This window comes from Cuculus canorus, chromosome 2 (assembly GCF_017976375.1).
Source record: "Cuculus canorus isolate bCucCan1 chromosome 2, bCucCan1.pri, whole genome shotgun sequence".
Classification (NCBI taxonomy): Eukaryota; Metazoa; Chordata; class Aves; order Cuculiformes; family Cuculidae; genus Cuculus; species Cuculus canorus.
In genome coordinates this window covers 87,488,790-87,509,155 of record NC_071402.1, presented here as the reverse complement: position 1 = coordinate 87,509,155, position 20,366 = coordinate 87,488,790, and the positions used below count along the sequence as shown (strand labels likewise).

The following is a 20,366-nucleotide window of genomic DNA, read 5'->3' as shown; positions in this document are numbered from 1 at the left end:
TTCTCCTGCATCCACAACAGGACTGAATAATTGCATCAAAAAGAAGCAGCAACAGTGGGTGGAAATGGCAAATATCAAACAAATCTGGGTCACCTTCCAGAACTCCAACCAAAAACCACAAACCAAAACAAATTAAATCAAATCAAAACAAACAAACAGAAAATCAAAACAGATAAGAACAGCTGAACAAAGCTGAAAACAAGATCCAGTCAGATGAGAGTCTAGATGTGTTCTGAATAGCTGACATTGGCTTAGCCACCACAGCTGGCCACTGCCAGACATGACAAAACAAAGCCCAAGGTTTAGGCTGTGCACATCACAGCTATACACAAAATCACAGAACCATAGAATAGTTTGGGTTGGAAAGGACTTTAAAGATCACCCAGTTCCAACCCCCCTGCCTTAAGCGGGGACACCTCCCACCAGATCAGGCTGCCCAAGGTCCCATCCAACCTGGCCTTGAACACCTCCAGGAATGGGGCACCCACAGCTTCCCTGGGCAACCTGTGCCAGTGCCTCACCACCCTCATTGTGAAGAATTTCTTCCTAATGTCTAATCTCAATCTTCACCCTTCCAATTTTAAGCCACACCCCACTCCCTCCCTTGTCTCCATCGCTCCATGCCCTTGTAAAACTTCCCTCCCCTGCTTTCCTGTAGCCCCTTTCAGGTCTTGGAAGGTTGCCATAAGGTCTCCTCGAAGCCTTCTCTTCTCCAGGCTGAACAGCCCCAACTCTTTCAGTCTGTCCTCATAGTGGAGGTGCTCCAGCCCTTGGATCATCTTCAATCATCTTCGCGGCCTTCCTCTGGACCCATTCCAACAGTTCCACATCCCTCTCATGTTGGAAATTCCAAAATTGGACACAATACTCCAGGTGAGGTCTCACAAGAGAGGAATAGAGGAGCAGAATCATCTCCCTCGCCCTGCTGGCCACACTTCTTTTGATGCAGCCCAGGATATGGTTAGCCTTCTGGGCTGCGAGTGCACATTGCCAGCTCACGTTGAGCTTCTCATCAATCAACACTTCCAAGTCCTTCTCTGTAGGGCTGCTCTCAATCACATCATCCCCCAGCCTGTACTGAAACCACAGATTACCCCACCCAGGTGCAGGACCTTGCACTTAGCCTTGTTGAACCTCATGAGGTTCACACAGGCCCACTTCCATTTAAATAGTTCAATAGCTGTTTTAATAGTTCAATAGCTATTTCAATAGCTAATTGGAAAGGAAGCTTAGGCAAGAGGCAGATCCTTGCTCTTCACCACTGCGTCTCCATTTTTAACATCCCTGACCACTGCCACTGCTTTTCTACCATACCCAGCTAGAGCTCTATAAAGCTTTCTCTTATAACGCAAAATGCATTTTGTACAACAGTTTTCATGCCACTGAAAGGTAGTTTTCTGCAAGCTGGTCAATGAAGGCAGTAAAAAGTCTGTACAAGAATTGGACAGAGTGGGAAAAGCATCGCAACAGATGTGACGGATGACAGAAATGAAAGGCTGCAGGAATGCAGGTGCATGGAAAAAAGTTCAGGACTCGGCTTGGGAGTTTTCCCATCAGTCGTAGCACTTGCATAGATTCTCTGTTTTTGCAGCATCTGGTAATAAGAAATGAAGAGATTATCTGGCTGCCTCTGTGGTGTTCATCTTGCCAAGAAAATCCCCACCCTAGAAGAGAAATCCTTGCTAACATGATCAAGATGTGCATATTTTCAGTGCAATAAACAGAATCAAGTTCTGTCATGGTCAAAGAAACATTTCATAGGTAGTCCTCAATTCCTCCTCAAGTAATAGTTTAAAATAGAAAATTAATTAAGTAGCAGACCAACAAAATGCCCCTAAAGTATACCCTTCAGCAGAGAATGACACCTTTTCATTGGTTTTTGAAGGACTAATGTAGAAAAACAGTGCTTGTTGATTCTTCTATGAAGTGAACAGAGTTTTTCTCAGTATTTTTCCCATTTTTCCAGCACAAATTTATATTCTCTCTTCATGTACCAATGCACCAATTTCCCTCCCTTCCTGATATGTTCTAGATGTCAAAGCCCACCAGTACTTGTGCTGAAGTTCACCCAAGGCATTTCACACCCACTTTGTCAAATATTCAGGATAGGGAAGGAGAAAGCATTTATAATTCACAGCATGAGGCTTCACATCCAGACAAGGTATCATCTGTCAGTTGCACAGACCTGAGTATCTTTCCACAAAAATCCCAATACCCTAATCGCTTCAAGGCTGCAAAGGTAAGTAATTTTATGGAGACATAAAGGTTTTGTAAGGTAAAGTAATTTGTCCAACACTACACGCTGTGCAGAGACCATGGCAGACTGCTCGGGAAACCCAGTTCTCTTGGCACAGCTGTTGGTACAGATTGTGCTTCCCAGGGAATGCTTGGAGAAGTGAAGCATCTTACCTTTTTCAAAACAAAACAAACCCTTGAACCCCTTTCCCTAGCTCAGACTAATTTCTGTTGATGCTTATCTGCTGACAGATGCTAACATTTGAAAATAAAATAAAAAATTTAAAGATGTTTCTTGTAGTGCAGTGGGTTGACTCTGGCTGGACACCAGCTGTCCACTGAAGCTGCTCTGCAACTCCCCCTCCTCAGCTAGACAGAGGAAAGAAAACATAACAAATTCATGGGCTGAAATAAGGATAGGGAGGGGCCATGGGCATACCAGACTTGACTTGTAGAATTTAGTTTAACTTATTACCAATTGAATTAGAGTAGGATAATGAGAAATAAACTGAAGTCTTAAAACATAAAACATCTTTCTCCCACCCTTTCCTTCTTCCTGGATTCAACTTCACTCCCAATTTTCTCTACTTCTTTTCCCTCATCAGAGCAGAGGGACAGGGAATTAGGGTCAGTTCATTACATATTGTCTCTGCTGCTTTTTCCTCCCGGTGGAAGACTCCTCACAATCTTCCTGTGCTGCAGCATGGGGTCCCTTCCCACAGAAGACAGTTCTCGAGGAACTTCAAAGTCTTCCTACAGGCGGCAGTTCTTCATGAACTGCTCCAGTGCAAGCCCCTTAACACTGCATGCAGTCCTTCAGAAACAGAATGCTTCAGCGGAGTCCCAAGTCCTGTCTGTTAATACCTGCAGAAGACTCTGAGAACACGTTCCCTGTACTGCTTGAAAGCTGCAGAAAAAAGCTTCAGAGGAGAAAAAATCCTCCATCAGCCATTTAATGCTGTTATTCAATATATTTTTCAATTCTACATCTTTTCAGCACACATTTAGCAGCTTCTGGAAATCTCCCCACAATTCTGGTTTTAGCCTGTACTTGTTCATTTTGGCATCATAAAAAAAAATAATGAAAAACTGTCTACAGTTTTGTAGCTTAGTTTAAAAAGATGAGCTGCAGTTCAAAAAAAAAAAATTATTCAGGTTCCCTCTTACCGCCAAAATTGCATGAATCTACATCCTAATCCTATAACCTGTTTCTAATATGAATTTTACAAAATTATTTCTCTCTTTGCTTTCAAAGATGCCGGTGGCTTTCTGAAAGTTAATAAAAGATTTATGTCCTTCCCAAGTTAACAGAAAGGAATTTCAACTTGAGACTTGTAAACAGGATTTTTTGATCGAGCAAATTTTACAACTTCCTGTACAAAAAAAAAAGCTTTTTACAAGGTTGCATTTCTGAAGTTCATAAAATCTCTTATGTACAATAGTTGGAAGTCATCCACAACACAATTATAGCTGCTGATATGAAACATCCTTGCCACATGAACAGCCTATGAATTTCACCACTTTTAAACAGAAATGTGCCAGATAATTGCAATTATTACAGTAGCAACGTTGCTAAGCTTCAATGCCTTGACTGCACTTTTACGTAAGGTGCAGACTGAAACAGTAAATTAACATCAAAATAACCTGGCTGATAATCAATTTAATCCAAAGTTAGTACTTTACACAGGCTTGAATGTGGACAGGTACACAATAATATTGTTAAAACAAAAAATTGAAGTACAACACAATGAATGTTCAAAAGTCAGTTATGTTAAGAGCTTATTTAGAAACCACTTCAACCACGAACCTAATTCTCCAACTCCCAGTCCTGTCAGTGCTCAGAAGTTTAACCAGAGGTTCATGACAGAACAGACAACAGCATACAAGTCTGGGTTTTGCAATACCCCTAACTGGGTGAGGAGCTCTGACAGTGAGATCACCACTTCTCATGCTTCTCCTCTGCTCAAGAAACCCAGGAGCTATGCATTCCTTTTGTCATAGGATCAGAAATAAAACCCCGCAGCACACAGTTGCATTACCTGTTAAATTAAGTATGGGTTGAACACACAGAAATCCCATGATTACTTGTGGAAGTACAAAGGTGCAAGGAACACTGACACCGAGAGGGTCGAGCCCATCACCATCCCCAGACTATGCTACCAACCTCTCACATTTCAACCACAGTGGCTTTACAGTGTATGTTCACACACAGGGAAAAAAAGATTATGAAGACTCTGAGACTAAAGAAACAGCAACATAAAAATAAGAATCTAGAAAGCAGATCAAGTAGTGACACCGGCTACATTAGTGACAAACATCTGAAAGGCATAAAAAATTCACGAAGCAAGGACAGAGGAATAACTGAGTTATTCTGACAGCCTTATGCACAGATTTTGTTTTGTTTGACAGGTATAAATAAGTTCTAGCCTCTAACTGAAGGGGGGGGAAAAAAGCTTTCACACTTCATCAAACAAGCCTAAGAAATATATATATAAAGAAACTGCCACTAACCCATCTGAGTGTAGGAAATAGAAAATAGCATGTGCTTCACTTTACAGCTAGATTTCAAGTAGTAGGTGTTCAGCAGGAGCTTGGTGGGGAAAAAAGAAGCAACCATATAAGGCAACAAAACCAGAATAAAAAGAATGTGTTTTGGTGAGTTGGACAGACATCTGTTCTTACCATACAAGGCTTGGCAACTTTCAAATTAGGGGAATCTCAGATTATCCTTTCATCTAGGAAGTAAAACATAAAGCAAACTTCCTCACGTGCAAATTGAGATGAAATTTCTTTATATTTACCTGTCTGCTTTCAAAAGCAGGTTAGATGGCAGTTCAAGGAGCTGGTTGTGTTGCACGTCCAGGACCTCCACTTGTGTTCGCTCAAGCCGATCTGGTAGCCTTCCTAACATATTATGTCCTGCCAGCAGCTTACGCAGGTTACTATTGTAAAACAACCTTGGAGGAATAATAAACATCAAAAATGAGAAAAATCTAAACTGAAGAGTTGCTTTGAGAATTTAAGTGCAGTATCACAGTTCATTACAGGAAAGTGATTCAGCCAACTGATTAGAGACATGGTATTAATTACGCACAGATCCCAGAATGTCTTCCCACTCTCCACCAACTTCTTAAAAACGTTGTTCAGAGACAGGGAAGGAGGTTTAAGGATGATTCAAGAGTAAGACAGTGAGAAAGGGTTATCTTATTGCACTGTATAAAACACAAATATAAAAGCATGACAGTGAAGGAGGTAATAGCTGACAATGCCTGCAGAAAACTGCACTTGCGGGATCCCCCTGGCTAATGGAAGAACTTCAGAAGTGTGGGTGAAACCACCAGTCACCCCACAAGCTGCATAGTGCTCTATTCATCAAGTGCTGACTCATAATCTAATGCAATTCCCCACCCCCTGTTTTCCTTTTCTGTTAATACCAGACTAACAGAAAGCCTCCTTTCCAGTTCTACAGCAAATGAAATTTATCTAATCGGCTTTACATTCTTGAGCTTCTACAAGCGATAGATGACCTGGAGTTCTATCCCCCTGCTCCACTTTTTGGGAGGCTGGAGGAGAAGCAAAGGGTAAGAACACAATGCAAAGAGACAAGAAATAAACAGCTGTTTTGATCAAATAATAAAACTAAAATTTGCAGTAGAAACAATGTAATAAGGAGTTCAAACTGCACACCTAAAGATCTCAAAAATGGAGCAACTCTCAATTTTCAATGGGAACCACTTTCAGCAAATTAAGAAAAAGAAGATTATTCTTCATCTGCCACCTGTCTTACATTCCCATCACCATACTGTTTAATCTGGCGAGCCTGTGCATCATGCTGACCTGTTTCAAAGACTCCCAAATTACTCAGCATTAAAGTAAAAATCTTCCCTCTGTTACAATGACCCAAATACACAAAGAGCCTCGCCACGTCCGCCCTCCCCTACAATACACCAGGTCATTGGATTATTGTGCCAAAATCATCACTGAAGTACGCTGAGTATTTTCCCCTTGACAGATATCGTCATACCCTGTATCTGTGCGCCAGTGTTAACAGTTATCTCAGTTGGCTGGATTGCCTGTGATATGACCACGGATACAAGTCAAACAGCCAGCTGTATCATTCCAGAAGGCTCAGCACAGGGTGAAAAGACTTAGCATACAGTGATAAGCATATATCCACTATGTTTCTCTCATTTAACTGTTTTTGTTTCACTTCACTACTACTTGAAAATATCTTATTTATGGATTTGTCTTTCAATTCTGTTTCCTTTCCTAATCAAGACTGGCCAGTATAATCGACGGTATAATATTACAGGAAAAAGCAGAATTGGGTGATACCACCTCCAAAAAAATAAATTGTCAGGGTTATTTTTGGATGGGTGGAGGCAGTGCCATATTAAACTAAAAAGAGTTCAAACAGTAGCAAAAAACTCAGCAATGAACTTTTCCTTGAAAATACATTTTATAAATAAATCTGAAGAACTAACTCTTTGAGGGGTTTCTTTCCCCCTTCTTTTTTGTGTGTGTGTGGTTTTTTTTTGTTTGTTTATTTTCCAAGTTACACAAGCACCAAAGGAACTGGGCTCCCTGAAGAGAGGTTGAATCACCAGTATTTAACTAAGCGAGCTCCTGATTAGCCTGAGCCACCTACTTCTCAAGCTGGGTGGGAAACCACTGGGACTGATCTTAGCTACGGGCAGCTTTCTTACCTGCCTGACTCTCACTGAAAGTTTTGACAAGATCAAAAGATTCTAAGGACAAGCCTAACACTCAGCATCGTCTGACAGAATAGGTTTGGTGAAAGCATTCAACCAATTCCTTTAATAAGTAACTGTTCAAGAGAACACAATGTTGAATACAAATAGATCATTTAAAAAGACAGACAAAAAGGAACTAAAGTACACATATTCACCGGTGGCAGCAGCCCTTAACTGAAGCATTTCCATTTTCTTTGAACAATCTTTGGCAATATCAGTTTTACAACAATGAATTTGTCCTGCATAGTTAAAACTAAGTACCATTTTTGTTATTTTTCTGTACTTTTAAAGCAGAAATGGCTGCATTACAGCCCAGTGTACATTGTCCCCATTTTCTTTAATTGAGACAAACATTAGTACACAGTCCTCTATCTCAATTGCCTCAACTCTTTGTCTTCAAGGATTATTTCTCTGTTTTGAAGCAAACGCACATAGCACCAACTATAGTTTGTTTAGATTAGGTGCAACCCTCAGCCTTCCTGGAAACTGCCTGTTGGTCAAGGCTCAAACATCTATGGTTAAGTTGCAAGCACCCTCCTAGATGGTCCTGCTTCCTCAGCTTCACAGGTTTTCAGAGTGCTAGTCTATGCAGAAGAAAAAACCACGCAGTGCACGTGAACACACTTTCTGGGCACTAGTATTTACCTGATACCTAACAGTAGATCTATATGCCCAAGACATTTGCATTTTAATCCAGACTCAAATTTCCCTAAAGTTTAACAGATGTTCAAAGCCTGTGTTTTGAACTTGGTCTCAAAACTGAGTTGACTTATTAGGAGCCAAGTTATCTAGACACACACAACAAAGAGGAGCCTTTAAAGATAAACTGTTTCCTGGGGTTAATGATAAGATGGCAGGAGAGACAAGTGGGATGTTGACTGTACCTAATTCCAGCTAATCATTAATCTCCTGAAGATATCCGGTATGCCTTGATAGTCTTTGCTGTTATGAAGTGCAAATGAAAGGCAAATGAACTTTTGCTCCCCCCACCTTCTGAGTAGGCATGGTTTCATTTCATGTGGAAAAAAATAGAGGTATTAATAGTCTGCACATTAGCCCGTTAGTTTTCTCAGTAAATCTCCTCCCATCATTTTCTGCCCACACTTCTGAAATCTATTCTCTTCCCATTTTTTACATTAAAATTGCCAGTTTACACCATATGGCACATTCATCTGACCCATACAAAACTATCCTTTTTTGATTTCTGATGCACTTCTAGGCTGTACAACTCTGTAAGGAAAATACCTAATAGCCTATCATATACTAGCTGTCTACAACATTCAATGGCTCTGCACACAACTTGGTCCTTTGTGCCTAGTAGGTTCTGCCTCTTTAACATCTTTTTTTGAAGTGTACAGAGCAGCAAAGAATGACAGGTCTCTTTCAGTGAAGTCAGGGACTTAAAAATTCTCAATACTAGCACCTGACCAGCATACACACCTGGAATAGGTATCTCTAGAAAAAAAAAACTAATAAAAGCCATTCATTATTTAAACTCATCTCCTTTTTACAGTTCTTCCTATTCACTTGCTTTCCCGCCATTTATATTTATTAAATTTAGACTCTTGAAATAGACATCAACTTTGTAGCAAAGGCGATTTCTATTTGCAGGAGTTTGTTTGCCTGATGAGATTCTACATTCTCCTCTCAATTACTTTCACTCAAACAGGGCTGTGAACTAGAGTCTCTTGCCACCACTGAAACTAAGTTACAAGTTCTGGATCTCTAAACTGTCATGCAAAATTATGGCTGTAAATATTTAATCTTCAGTATTAAAAATAAAGGGCTTTCCTGCCTGAACATCCACATGAACAGCTTCAAACCTTCCAAGTGGAGTTCAAAGGCACTGTTTTCTCTCCATAAAAGCAAAAGAAAAGCTGCATGGAAGCTCAAGGCTTGACGACACCCCACAAGGCAAAAATAAAATCAAACAAAAAGATAAAACGGGCTTGATAATCACTTGAACAAGCTTAACCTCGAATCAGCAATTATTTCTGAATTGCTTATTCTGTTCCACTTCGTGCAACTGGTTTGCAAGACTCACCGGGCAGGCAACTCACGTATCCGATTGTGGCCAACATCCAACACTTCCAGTTTCCTGCTGTCACATACCCACTCAGGCAGGTTTTCCAGGTGATTTCTATTAATAAACAACATAAAGAGGCATAATTAAATGATAATTGAGACGTAAAGGCAATGAAGAATACCGCCTCAAGAGAGATACAGATACCTGCAGGAAATATATCTGCTACATAGTATGTTTCCTATGAGATTTTATCACCCCTCCTTGTCTAAGGGCACTACCAGCACAGTAAAGTCTTGAGTGAGGGGACAGGAAAGCTAACAGCATCCTTAACCTCCCTAGATGTGCAGGCACCAATAAAATGGAAAAAGCTGCTTCCAAACTATCAGGGAAGAAGTATTAAGACCATCAGACTACTGAGGATGAAGAAGTCGCTCCATGTAGAAGAAAAGTTGTGAAATCTTCCCTCAGAAGACATTCACACTACACAGTTGAAACACACCTCTTCGATGCCCTAGAAATTCAGTCCTGAAATCCACGCTACCACTCCAGCTATCTTGCTGAACAGAGCAAAATTTTTTCTTTTGGGTATCTTTAAAGTCAAGCATTTTGCTTTTCTTGCATTTGCCTGCACAAAACCTAATTCTTCTAAAAACCAAGTTGTTAGAGTTACATGTTTCCAAATACTGCACTGAAAGCACACAGCTACGCATAGTGGGGCACCCAGGCCTTAAAAACAAAAATTAACAGCACAAAATACACAGAAGAAATTGTGCGTTTAAGTATCCACATAGCCACTACTTCAGTTAGCACACACAAATGCAAAACTGGGCATCACACAATATTCAGGCACTCGCAGACTTGAAGTTCAGAATAGGATCCTTACACAGCATGAACATAAACGAATGTTCACGCTCATTCATGTCCTATAGATTACTCACGCAATTGACTTTTACCAAAGTATGCGATAGCAACCCCAACCCCTCTTATACTCAAATAGCTTCCTTTTCAATCTCAGATTTCCCAAATTCCAAGCAAGCCAAGAAGCTGAAGACACCCTATCAATTTAGTTACAATGCCATCACTGAAATGAGTCACAAAAAGAGTTTTGTGATCAAAATCACACACTCTGCACCAATTTTGTGTACGTCTAAACGGAGAACACAGCTCTATAAAAGGATGCTTTTCAAGAAATTACACTTAGTCACATCTGCATGTTACATTTAGGTGCACAGTGCGAGCAACTCATAGTTGAAATTTTGAGGTTGATCACCACTTGTCTAGGTTAATTGACTAATTGTTACGATCACCCTCAACAGCTTCAGAGTGCTTTAAGCAGGCTTTTTAATGAATGAGATCACCACTTCAATCCGCGGATGAGTAATTCCTTAAATAAGATAGGCATTAAGAATATGTATAAAGTGTTTTCCTGATTCAGTCCTTAAGTTCTAAAGCAAGCTAAAACAACCCATTTGTCATTTCTTTCCTTATGGTACTTCTCTTGTTAAGGTGAGATTTATGGATGCATTCAAATGGCAACTGCAGGCACCCCTGCAGCAGCTAGGGCTGTGAAGAACAATGATGAGCTGCAGGAGCTGCTGAACTGATGAGTAAACTATCAAACTGTCACCTACGCCGGGCTTGTGACACAGACATATCCAGAAAGGAAATTTCTGTACATGTCTCATACTGGTGCACAACTGAATCACTGTGTGTATCTCCATAAGATATGAAATCTTTAAATCAGTGAAACTTTCCTTAACTACAAAGGCACATTTTGCTTTTAGCACTAAGAAAAAATTAAAAAGTAAATCTATAAAAAGGAAACAGGGAAGAACTAGCCAGTAGAGAAAAGCCTGTCCTTTAACTCTGAGAATCAGTTCTCAAATCTTAAGTCCAATCTTGCTGCCACTCCCTCCCAGTTAAACATCAGTTAACATCATTTCTCCACAAACCACACAGATGTATATTTTAGAGGCCCAAGAAAAAAAAAAAAATACTCTTACCTAGAAATATCCATATAGGTCAGGCAATTGGGAACTGGATACACATCAAGGTGAACAAGTTCTAGTGGGAAAAATAAATAAAAACGAAAGTGGTCATGTAGATTTGCACCTAAATGGCTGTTACGTAAGAGTTACTTTAAGCAGCTAACACCAAGAGATTTCAGAACAAGTCAGTAACTTAATAAACTTCCAAGGATCTGGACCTGTGTGAACCAAGATTTGTTACTTGAGTATGTCTGAGTACATTTGCTGTTATTACATTGTACTTGCTATGACAGACACTGCATAACTGATCAGGAAGGAAAAACTGGAGGATTTTAAGTTTCATGGCCATTTCTCATTTTTTTTACTTTTGTCCCACAGCTGTGACTTCACCTTCACCATACTCTACACAGAACAGTCAGTCATGAACCTGCTCCACTTTTTTCCACTGGTCACTAGTGGTACAGGCACAGAAGGGAAACACCCCACTCTGGAACAGCAAGCTACAGAAAACCCCAGTACCCTCCAGGTCATGGCAAGATCCAGAGTATTTTTCAACACATTACATAAGCCTTTGCATCCCTGTGGAATTCCTGGTTCAGGAAGCCTTACAGACCCTTCACAGTGTCTCAACTACTGATAATAATGTTGTATTTCGATTGCTTCAATAATATTTCATATTCTAAGGTTTTCAGGTAGCTAATGCTTAGCAATACAGGTTGAAACAAAACCAGCAGACATTTATTTAACTCTACAGAAATTCCACTAAAGTGAAAATGTAACAAACATCACTGTTCCTTTGGAAGACGAGACTAAAACAAGGTATCTGAAGAGTACAAAGAGGATAGCCAGGAGGAACAGCAAGACCAAACAGGCAGCTGATTGTGAGATACGGGTTGACTTCTGTTCTCAGCTCACATTGCACAGCACATGCTCAGATTGTTAACTTTTCGCAGCTACAAAGATCCTGGCATGAATATTTAATGAAGGCACAGGCTGGGATATCATTAAGGTGACAGCCTTTTAAAGGCAGTGCAGGCTGTTCAGCAAATTCACAGCTTTTTGAGCTTGCATTTTGCTTACTCCATACTAAACTATTCCAAACAATAAAAATGGTGCTGAAAACTGAGTATTTTAAGTAACAGCAGCTTCCAGAGACAGATCAAATAAATCCTATTCATGGAACACAGGAGTTAGTCAATTGGAAAATGCAGCATTATTTTTATTATTGAACACAAATGAAATTACTTATTATAGATTTTGTAGCTTTCTGGCCAAAGTAAGCACCTAGAGGCAGTAGCAAATTATATATTGTTCTAGTTTGTCTCATAAACAGCAACTTGTTTAAACTTTCTCAACTCTGGGGAAAAGCAATAAATTCCCTGTTTGCCTTGGTAAAGCAACACATTAATACAACCCAAAGAACTGCCAACTTCAAGAGCCCTTCCAGCTGCGAGAGATGAACTTCAGCCCATATCTTAAGTTTTTAACAGCTTTGAAACCTCAAAATCAGTAGCCCAGTGTTATTTCACAGTCACTTCTAAGCTTTGAATTGGCAGTAGCATGACATGGCATACGTGAAACCTTTTCATTCATGGGTCACGTCAAGAACCTTGTGGATTACATGCACTGCACTCCACAAGCATCCCATGGAGAACTGGGTATGAAAACCCTGAAAGTGCACTTACCATTTGAGGAAGCGTACAGCACTTTGAGAAAATATCCGCTGATTTTGAGGGTTACCAGTTGATTCCGTTCACAGTGTAACACTTCGACATTGTTAAAAATGGTTGCATCCAGCTCCCCGAGCTTGTTGTCTCTGAGATCCAGTTGGGTCACATGATGCAGAAAATCTATTTCACTGGCCTCCAATCTCCTAATTGAATTCAATCTTGTAGACAAAAAAGGAGATTAAGTGTATTTATATGGCAGACCCCCACTGACAAACCAATGCCCACTCTACAATCAGTTGAGCTGGATTAAACCAGCACGCCTCCAGGTTCTGATCAAGGTTGATTTTAAGTATTTTCCCCTTTGTTACAGTATTTTAAAACCAGGATGGATCACCTCTGTTGGTCTATCCATCATGACGAAGGATGACACCAAGTTTCTTTCTAAACTACTGATAAAAAGCTCTGCAAGAATGTAAGTATTACTGTTATTGTGTCTATAAAAATAAAACATGATCTGGCTGTTATTTGTGCCTGATAAGTCTGGAAAAGAACAAAACATCTACAGTTCCTGCTGGCCTATCTGAGCATCTGCTGTAAAAGCTTTGCAGATACGAGTAAGAGGCTCCAATATCTGCAGGTTGTCTTACTGAAAGGCCAAACTGAGATCTATGAATTCCCATATTTGCCTCTTACTTTGCCATGTACCACAGAGGCCAAATTCAGAGGCCTGAAAATGGGTGTTGAAAGAAAAAGCAAAAACTCAAGATGAGTGGGTCTGTCAGATAACAGAGAATGGGTTTTATCACATCTTCACTGCAGTGTACTGCCAACACCCAGCAACTTCCCGACATTACAACTGATATAACATTACTTATAACCCAGCAACACTTGAGATGTTACAGCACCCCAAAGAATTCAGTTTCAAATTCTCACCTCTGACCAGAACACTAAAATCTGTATAATAATGGCCCATTAAGCCTCCTTTAGTGAGGACAATGGCATATACATGCAGTTTTCTTGTTACTTTTGCTTTCAAAGAGTTGCCCTCTGTGTAACAGCTGTGTTTTCAGAGTAGCTACATTGTCCAATTAAAAGAAAAGGTGTAATATGCCCCCCTCCCATACCACAGCTTACTTTTGCTGTTTTCAGTTTACCAGCAGTGCTTCCTTCTGATTTCACTGAAGCAAAGCACTCCACTGTGCAGCCAAGTACAGTTTACAAACCCATTTGACATTTACCATTCCAGGCAGCATTACAAAGCAGGAAGGATGCAGCAGACAATGAGAGGGCTGGAACTGCACCATTAGAACTCAGCTCAGCCACAGCACCCCTACACCAATGCTGGTTTATTTATTTGCTTTTAACATACATACAAACACACACAGAGACATATTTTAACCCCACCATACACACTTCAGAATTCATCCATCTATTCTAGCTGTTCTCCTAACTTGTGCTGGCCCTTCCTTGATTGCAAAGTCTGTTGGACACACAGCAACGTGGTATGCCAAGTTTTAGCTTGGAGAGTTTAATTTAACAAAATGTTTCTAAAATTGTTATTTGGACCTCATGGTCTGGGGTCTGAATTAAGCCTTGTGCAGCTGATTGCAGAAGTTGGCTTCTGCAAACACCGAAAGAATAAAGAACCACCTCACACCACAGCCATTTTGCAATAAAGATCTCTTTAGATCGATGACGACATCAATAAAATCATGCTACTCATGGTAGACTAGGCTTTTGAACATACCAAGAAATACTAGAATATCTATTTTTGTCCTCTCACCTTCACTACCCTTTTCTCCATCTTACATATCTGTAAGATTTCAGATGGAAGCTTTTCGAGTCAAGCACTATAATTTATATTACATTAACACTGCTCCAACTAGAACTGCAGGAGTCACCAGTGTGACTCCTTTTGTTTGGTTTTTTTTTTTATAAACACTAACTTCCTTCACTCATTTTCCTAGCTATTGATCCTCCTAAATGCTACTTCTTCCTCAAAGAAGAGTGCTAAAGCACAGCAAGTGCCGTGAGTTTCATAATACTGCCAGAAATACAGTTGAGTGGACTAACACAATGGATTCATACTTGGGGGCTACTCTGATGACCAAAGAGAAACTGCTTCAATATCAGTAATTTAGACCCACTTTTTTTCACCCTTTTTCAAATACCTACCTTAGATCCACATGCTTGATGTGAGGCATCCTTTTTAACACCTGTAGGTTCAGGGTCTCCATGCAGTTTCCTGACATACAGAGCTTATCCATGCCCGAGAGCTTCTCCAGCACCCCTGGAATGTCGGTGAACTCATTGAAGGACAGACTGACATAGCTGAGCTGATGCATATGCTCCAGCTCATCAGGAAGGGACTGGAGAAAGTTGCCATCCAGCAAAAATGTCTGTAAGCTATTAAAAGCCAGGGAGGGGAAGAGAGAGTGAAGAAAGTGAGTGACCTGTTAAAGCACATTTCTTTCCTATAAACACACAACATCTGCTGCAGTTACAGTGAAATAAATATACAAAAGGGCAGAAGAAAGAAAAGTGTTACGGAATTACACTAACATCTGCTATACCAACCAAATTAAAAGCCTTGCAACTATGAAATGCAGGCTGTGCTGGACAGTTTTGTAATACCTTCAAACATCTCCAGAACTGTGACTTGTGTAATTGACAGATGAAGCATGTAACCAAAGGGGTTTAAAGATTTTCATCATGAAGGTGGCCCTTGTGTCAAATACTGGGGGCCAGAAGAGCTTCAAGACACAAAGGGTTTTTCCCCTCCACACGCAGTTCACAAATGCTTCCATACAGATCTACAAGCTCGTCGGCTCTGACAAAACCCTGTAGGTTCAAACTGTTTCTCGAGATTATGTACAGAGTCATGAAACTGCTTGTTGTCTATATTATCAGTCTGTGTACATTAAATTTTAAGAAAGTACTTGCTTGTGCATCTCGCCTACAACTGCTGGAACACTTCTGAGGGCATTACAGGACACGTTGAGTTCAGTCAGGGTTGGGATACTGCAGACTGCCAGTGGGAAGTCTCCTAAATTATTATTGGAAAGGTTAAGGCTCTTCAACTTGGTGAATCTGCAGCAAGAAAAAATAAAATTAAAGAAAAATAATAAAGGAGACAAATAAAAGGAGCATAAACAATGCCAACTTCCCTTGCAATAATCAAAACAAGGTAAGTTTGGTTATGTAAATGTACATCACAGGCATTTTTAGTTTATGCACTCAGAACAACCAGGGAAACTACTAGACACTCAGGTTCAATACCACTTACAAGAGTTCACTTACTTTAAGCTGGCATAGAGAAACACACACTCCTGAACAACACGCTAAATAATATTTTCCCATGAATGTAAAAAGAACAAACCCCCTTCTAATTCATTCTAATTCTAAGTCGTTCCTTCTGTGGCACCTCATCCTGTACTAGAGCAAAGCAATTTTTCTGAACTTATTTCTTGCTACTAAGAGTTCCCTAATGACACTGACTACAATGTGCAGAAAATTCTCAGCCTATGTGAACACTAAATTTTTGCGATGCAGCTCAGCTCCATTCACGTGAGTAGTGATACTGCCTTTCAAACAAAAATTCTCATTAGAATAGTCTGGTTTGAATACAACTGGGGAACGAGCTGAATTAGAGCAGAATTTAGCAAGACTTCTGTAGTGGCAAAGGCAAATTCTTATGCTCTCGATTAAGCATGACGTCAAAGCTCACACAGTTTGCAAAATTCTGCCCTTGATGTGTCGCAGAACTCTTAAAACCAAGGGGCTTTTATCACATCAGCCAGCAAAGCAAGTTGCATATGCTTGCCTTCTTAAAGGCGACCAAGACTCTTTGTACAAAAAAAAAAAAAATCCAAGAAAGGGGCAATCCAATTAGCCAGCCTGCATGTTCAGCAACATTATTATGGTTGCCTAACAACCACTGGGAGGTATGCCTAAAGGCAAGTAAAAGGATGAATGAAAAGATCTGTGTCAGATTCCGATAGATGGGAGGAAGTTTCTTTTCTGGCATGGTTTACGCCAGGACATTTTATTTGGACTTCATTTTCCATTCGTTAAGGCTCAAGTCCTTTATTTATGCGAGGAGGCTTTTATATAATATGGCAATGGAAGCAAAACTGCACCTGCGAATGCTGCTATTCCACATTAAAGTGATCTCCAATAGCATGTGCCAGTGCATCTATAGCCTCTGCACTGGGCAAGCGCATTCTTACCTCAAAGCACTTTGTCCTCCCCCAACCAGAAAACACAGATAGAAAACACATCGAGCATTAAACAGGTTAAAAAGTTTTAAATGCTAAACAACTCTTAGCAATCCTCACCCACTGAGGATGCTGGTATGTACCTTTAGTCTTGCCTAAATCAAACTAACCTCAACTAACTGGAACTCAACATGAAAATATAAGTCGTGCCTTCGTATCATATTTCAATGGGGGTTGTAAATGAAGTGTGGATTTTACCCCAAAACTCAGGCTTTAAATACATTTAAGTTCACAAACACACTTAACACTTACAAAGGCTTGCAGCAAATGAGGGAATGCTGTGTCCTCTATTGGTATTTTAGTGCTAATATGGCAGAAAAAAAAAAAAAGCAAAAAATCATGGCCAGAGCCATCACAGATTTTGAACACTCTGCGCCATGCTGGAGGCAGAAGTTTGGAACAGAGTTAGATGGAGACGAAATGAAATCTTGCAACCAAATTACTGCTGCAGGGAAAATATGCTACTGTGCTGACTAATGTATCTCTAGAGGGAGAACTGTAAAATAAAAAGGAGGCTAGGGTAAGCTAGCTGATGTTAACAAGGGCTGCTAGCCAGAAAAAAAAAGCACATTTTAAGCACTATACCTTGCTATTCCTCTTTTTTGAGAGAAAGGCTTAAAAATCTTGAAGCTGGAACTGAAACCCACAGCCCTGCATTTATCTTGAAGATAACCATAGATTTAGATAGACTGCATTGAAATTTGGGGTGATTCTGTGGTGGGACAGCTGTTTCACTTCTCAAAGTCAACTGCAAATACAAACAAGCGTGCTCTAAGTAACAGACTCTGAGGCCTTCAGAAATTACTTTTTTTTTTCCCCTCAGTTTTTAGGCAAGAGCAAAAATAGTAACGAAGACAGGAAGATAAGTCAAAATAACTAAGCTGAGGGAGAAACGTCAAAATGCAACCGTTCCAATTTTCAAGTCAACCATGAAAAAAGAATTAACTTATTTTATAATCAACACTAAGGCTACATACACCCTTTGTCCTTTTAAGACTCCAGAGTGGTACAGATAGTCTCAGGGCTTTTGCACACTAAACAAGTGAAAACTACAATCTACCAGAAGACCCCAAACACAACCTTGAGATAAAATTACAGAAGATTAAGCTAATACACAGTGAAAAGAGGACTGGGGCAGAGGGTGTGGAGGTGAAGGAAGCTAAGAAACACATTAACTAATTCAAATGCAGTGTCCAGGTTCAAGGTTTTCTGCATACAGTCTTGTGTATAATTGTCCCACGTCAAACAGGAGGGTAAGTGGGGAATTCAACACTCTTCTCCGCCTCACAAAACGTATTTGGGCTTACATTTCTAATGTATGCTTTAATACGCGTCTGTTACGGGTCTCCTAATTACTAAGGACACAAACTGAGCTAGTTAACAGATCCATAGAATGTGCAAGGGAAGACGAGTAGCACATCCAGCATTAGACATACTCATACAGAAGCCGAAAATGCACATGTAAGTGTATGTCAAATAATCCACAAAGAGTTCAGTGTTAAATCACGTTTAAAGAAAAAATGAAAGACAGACACGATAAGCTTGGTTAGTGTTAAAAGATTAATTTAAGACAACTGGCAGGAAAGATATATTTTCCTCCTTTGTAAACACGTTCATTTACAAAATGCTCAAGTTGCATTTTTCCTCATGAAGCACTATCAAGTACAAAACGTTGTTAAGCCAAACTAGCACACATTTGCTCAAAGTTAAGATTTAAGTCTACCTCTAATCTTTGTCCACTCACTTCCCCACTATCCACATGGCAAATGGGTTGGTGCAGTGCCACGCTGCATATTGTTATGGTGTTGAGTCTCAGCAGGCAACTAAGAACCTCAAAGCCACTTGCTCACCCCTCCCTGTTCTGAGTCCTCGCTGGGAGGATAATCGAAAGAAATAGAGGCAAAATTCATGGGTCAAGATAAGGACAGGGAGAGATTATTCAGCAGTTACCGTCATGGGCAAACCAGAATAATCTCAAGGGGAAAAAAAATAATCAATCTCATTTATTACCAATCATATCAGAACAAGATACTGAGAAACAAAACCAAATCCCTAAAAGAACACCTTTTCCCCCACTCCTCCCTTCTTCACAGGCTTAACTCTACTAATTTTCTCTACCTCCTCCCTCTCAGTAGCACAGGGAGACTAAGAATGGGGGTCAGCACCAGTTCATCCCGCATTGTCCTTGCCGCTCCTTCTTCCTTAGGGGGAGGACTCCTGACACTTCTCCCTGGCTCTAGCACAGGGTCCCTCCCACAGGAGACATTCCTCCATTATTTTCTCCAACACAGGTCCTTCCCATCGGCTGCAGTTCTTCACAACCTGCTTCAATGGGGTTTTCCATGGGGTCCCAACCTTCTTCAGGGACCTCCACCTGTTCCAGTGTGGCACCCTCCACAGCCTGCAGATGGACATCCACCAGGACATGGGCTGCAGGTGGACCACCTGCTCAATCAATCTTCTCCATGGACTGTAGGAGAATCTGTACTCCTTCCCCTCCCTCTTCACTGACCTTGGTGTTCTCTGCAGTGCTATTTTTCTCACATCTGATGTCTGCATAGTTGTTTCTCTCACATCTGTTGTCTACAAAACAGTTTCTCCCACATCTCACTTCTCTTTTTCTCCCCACCGCATCACACCAGACTGGCCTGAGTGGTTCAACGAGCCCCAGCACCCTGGCCCAGCCCCTCCCTCCTTCCACTGCTGCCCCCTTAATATTACTTCCCCTTTATTAAATGTTATCACAGAGGTGTTACCACCATTGCTGGTGGGCTCAGCCTTGGCCAGAGGTGACCAAGCTCCAGAGCTGGCCAAACTCAGCTTCTAGCAGTTTCTCACAGCAGCTGTCCCTGTATAGACCCCACCTTCCAATCCTGCCACACAAACCCAACACACACATTTCAAGGCCTGCATTGTTCATAGTGCTTCTTGCATCTATACAGATTTACAGTCAGTAGCACCTACAGCATCAATATAAAAAAAGATAAAAGTAATTTACAGACTCAAGTTTTCTGTTGCTGCTGAGTTTGCACAGAGCTGGGCTTTAAATGAACTACATCTGAACATCCTTGACATTTTCTCATACCCATGGGATTGTTGGAAAGAAGAAAAGGCACAACATTGCTTGATTGAGGCATGACAGTGCAATAACCTCCTATCGAGTCCATACATATGCTTTCCTTCCTCTTTTCCCTCCTTCTCTGGTTCTACACTTTATCTGTTAAAAAAAGAAATCTACTTGAAGAACAGCATCTCTCAACGCACTAAGTTCAGTTAGCTTACTAAGTTTTCTATTCTAATGACCAGTACACAAACATTCACTTTTCTGACCAAAAATAATTCTACCTCAAGCTAGAGCAGAATGTTGACATGTCAAACCTTGAGTTTAAACATGCAATATGACTGAACACTAATTG

General features: G+C 40.5%; 1 protein-coding gene across 1 annotated transcript in view; it reads right to left on the bottom strand.

Moving 5' to 3' along the window:
* The window catches only part of PHLPP1 (PH domain and leucine rich repeat protein phosphatase 1), a 144,862-nt gene that overhangs the window by 25,203 nt on the left and 99,293 nt on the right, over positions 1 to 20,366 (bottom strand). Inside the window, 6 exon segments of the mRNA XM_054058791.1 lie at positions 5,037 to 5,192; positions 9,034 to 9,129; positions 11,019 to 11,079; positions 12,689 to 12,891; positions 14,849 to 15,079; positions 15,617 to 15,763. Of these exon segments, the coding sequence (XP_053914766.1) occupies positions 5,037 to 5,192; positions 9,034 to 9,129; positions 11,019 to 11,079; positions 12,689 to 12,891; positions 14,849 to 15,079; positions 15,617 to 15,763 (894 nt within the window).